The sequence below is a fragment of the Strongyloides ratti genome, assembly GCF_001040885.1.
Source record: "Strongyloides ratti genome assembly S_ratti_ED321, chromosome : X".
Lineage (NCBI taxonomy): Eukaryota > Metazoa > Nematoda > Chromadorea > Rhabditida > Strongyloididae > Strongyloides > Strongyloides ratti.
In genome coordinates, this window is record NC_037309.1 from 312,162 (window position 1) to 314,831 (window position 2,670).

Below are 2,670 nucleotides of genomic sequence, written 5' to 3' on the forward strand. Positions count from 1 at the left end.
CTTCCATCTACCAAACATATTATTTTCCACAATTCTATTAGGTTTATTTCAATAATTATTTAATAAGCATAATTTTATACCAAAAACATTTTCCTTATTTTTTTTTTATTTCTTATCAATTAAAAATAATGCAAAAATATTATATATTTATTCTTCTCTTTTTTTTATACAAAATATAATAAACCAATACTACACGTAATATAAAGTCTTTTTTTTTTTTCTCATATATAATTACCATTAAAATAAAAAAAAAAGAAAACTTTATTTTATGTAGTAAAATTTTCCTCCTTATTAAATTGTTGTTTTTTTAAACATTTTTTTATTTTTACAAATACAATTATATTTTATCTGTTCAATTGAATATTATCTTACAAATTTTAAAATTTTTAATCTTCTATACTACATAAATTTATATTGTAGACATAATTTTTTGCATAAGCTTTTATTTTCATAAAAACTAATTTCTTTTTTTTTTTATTTATCAAAATCATGTTATGTAATTTTTTTTTTCTTTTGTTATTTAAAACTAACTGAAAAATTAAAGAAAGGAAAAAATATTATTAGTAAAACGTTTAATTTTTTTTATTATAAATAAATATATATTATTTATTTTTAATTTCTTTTTTTTTTAAACAAAAAATTATATTATATAAGGTTAATTGTACTTTTATTTTATTATTAGAGCAATGAATTTCTATTGGATGCGGGTTCAAAAAAAATATATTATTACTATTATAATTTTATTGTTATATATAAGTAAAAAATCATTGTCACAAGGTAGAAGAACTATAAAAAAAAGAAATTTATACTTTTATTCACCTTCAAATTATAATAATGATATTATAATATCAAAAGAATCAACGCTTACATCATTGTTAATACCATGTCAAATATTAACAGAGGGTGAAGAACATTTCTCAACATTATGCCAAAAACACTATCATAATTTAGATTATTTATGTGATCCTGGTGGATTGTTAAGTAGAACAGAAGCTGATTTATTACATGGATCATTGAAAAAAAATTATACTACTTGTAATTGCAAAGATAGATTAAATAAATTTTGTTATAATTATACTTCTGATGGTCGTAAAAAGTATCGTGTTTACATTACTATTGTGCCTTTTACTTCATATGCAAGGTAAAAAAAAATAAAATATAACTTATTTTTATTTTTTAAAAATATTTTGCCATTTTTTTTTAGCTTAAATGAATGTAATAAAAATTACATGGATGATGAAAATCAATCATTATATAGAGCACAATTTATTTATGGGCAAATGTTGGCAGAGAAATGGTCAAGTATATGTAAAGCTGACATCTTTATTGTTTATATTGATACATGGTATCCAGAAAGAATACATAAACCATTTATGGTAACATTATTTCTTAACCAATTATCGTATATGTATTATCGTAGTAAAATTGATGTTCTTGATATTAATACAAATGTTTATAGAAGAATTTTTGATCATATGAAAAAAATTAATAAAATGATAAATTATCATAATTTTTCTGATACCACAAAACAACAAATATTTCCACCATGGGCTATTATAACATGTGTATGTTTATTAGGAATGGTTGTATTGTCAAATTATTTAGCTAATAAAATTATTAAAGAATGGACATGTAATAAATCAACAAAACAGTCAACATTACTTGCTGTCAAAAATCATTCTGATCGTTTTCGTATGGGTTTTGCTGGTCATGTTAGACGTCATGCTAATCGACAAAATAGTGTAGTTAAAAGTTCAATGATGTTTAGGCAATTTTCAAGATCTCGTGAAAAACAATGGATGTCTAATGTAAATAATATATAAAAATAAAGTTAAACAAAAATGAAAATTAAAAAATTTATGATTTTATATTTTAAAATATTGTTTATAGTTATCAAATTATATTTAAATGATAATATAAAATAGTATATAATTAGCTTCAAAATACCATATAGTTTAATGATTTTTGCCATAAAAATAAAACTAATAAATCAAATAAATAGATATTTGATTTAAATCTATAACAAAAAGATATGTCAAATTTCTTATTATTTATGTTATTAGAGGGTACAAAATAAACATATGTTTTTTTTTTATTTTTACAACTATCAAGCTTTTCATCTTTGTAAATCACATTTGTTTCATCTTATGTCAATAAATAAAAGTTAATTTAGGATTTGTACATTAAAGATATTTATTGAGGTCGTAATTGTATAAATTTACTGCCTTTCTTTTGATCAACCTCTAAAAGTATTTGCCAAAAATAATAAATTTTCTTTTTTTTTTTTTTCCTTAGATTTAACTACATTAAAATATAGTATAATAGAAAATAAAAATGATTAAATAAAGAATGAAGTAAGAATAAATTAATCAACCATTCTATCTACAGTACAATTTTACTATTTTTATTATTTATTTTAATAAAAAAAATTTTTTTTGGGACATATTCATATTAATATATATATAATATATTTTTAACAATACATTTGTTGTCAAATAAGAGAAAAATTATTGTCATAAGACATATTTTAAATATTATAACCTTTTTGAAGAAATGATAATAAATTTCAAAATTACTAACATTTCATAGGTTATATATAAATGTATTATAAATAACATTTTATTGAAGGCTATAAATTATTGTCTAATTGAGAAAGAGTTGAAGAAAAAG

At 19.4% G+C, this 2,670-nt stretch overlaps 1 protein-coding gene across 1 annotated transcript; it reads left to right on the forward strand.

Moving 5' to 3' along the window:
- Positions 1 to 686: 686 nt before the first annotated feature.
- Positions 687 to 1,823, forward strand: SRAE_X000005700 (Hypothetical protein; the record flags this gene model as incomplete). The annotated part of the gene is made up of 2 exons (XM_024644354.1): positions 687 to 1,141; positions 1,205 to 1,823. The coding sequence occupies 2 exons, from the start codon at positions 687 to 689 to the stop codon at positions 1,821 to 1,823; spliced, it is 1,074 nt and encodes a 357-aa protein (XP_024509922.1).
- Positions 1,824 to 2,670: the final 847 nt, after the last annotated feature.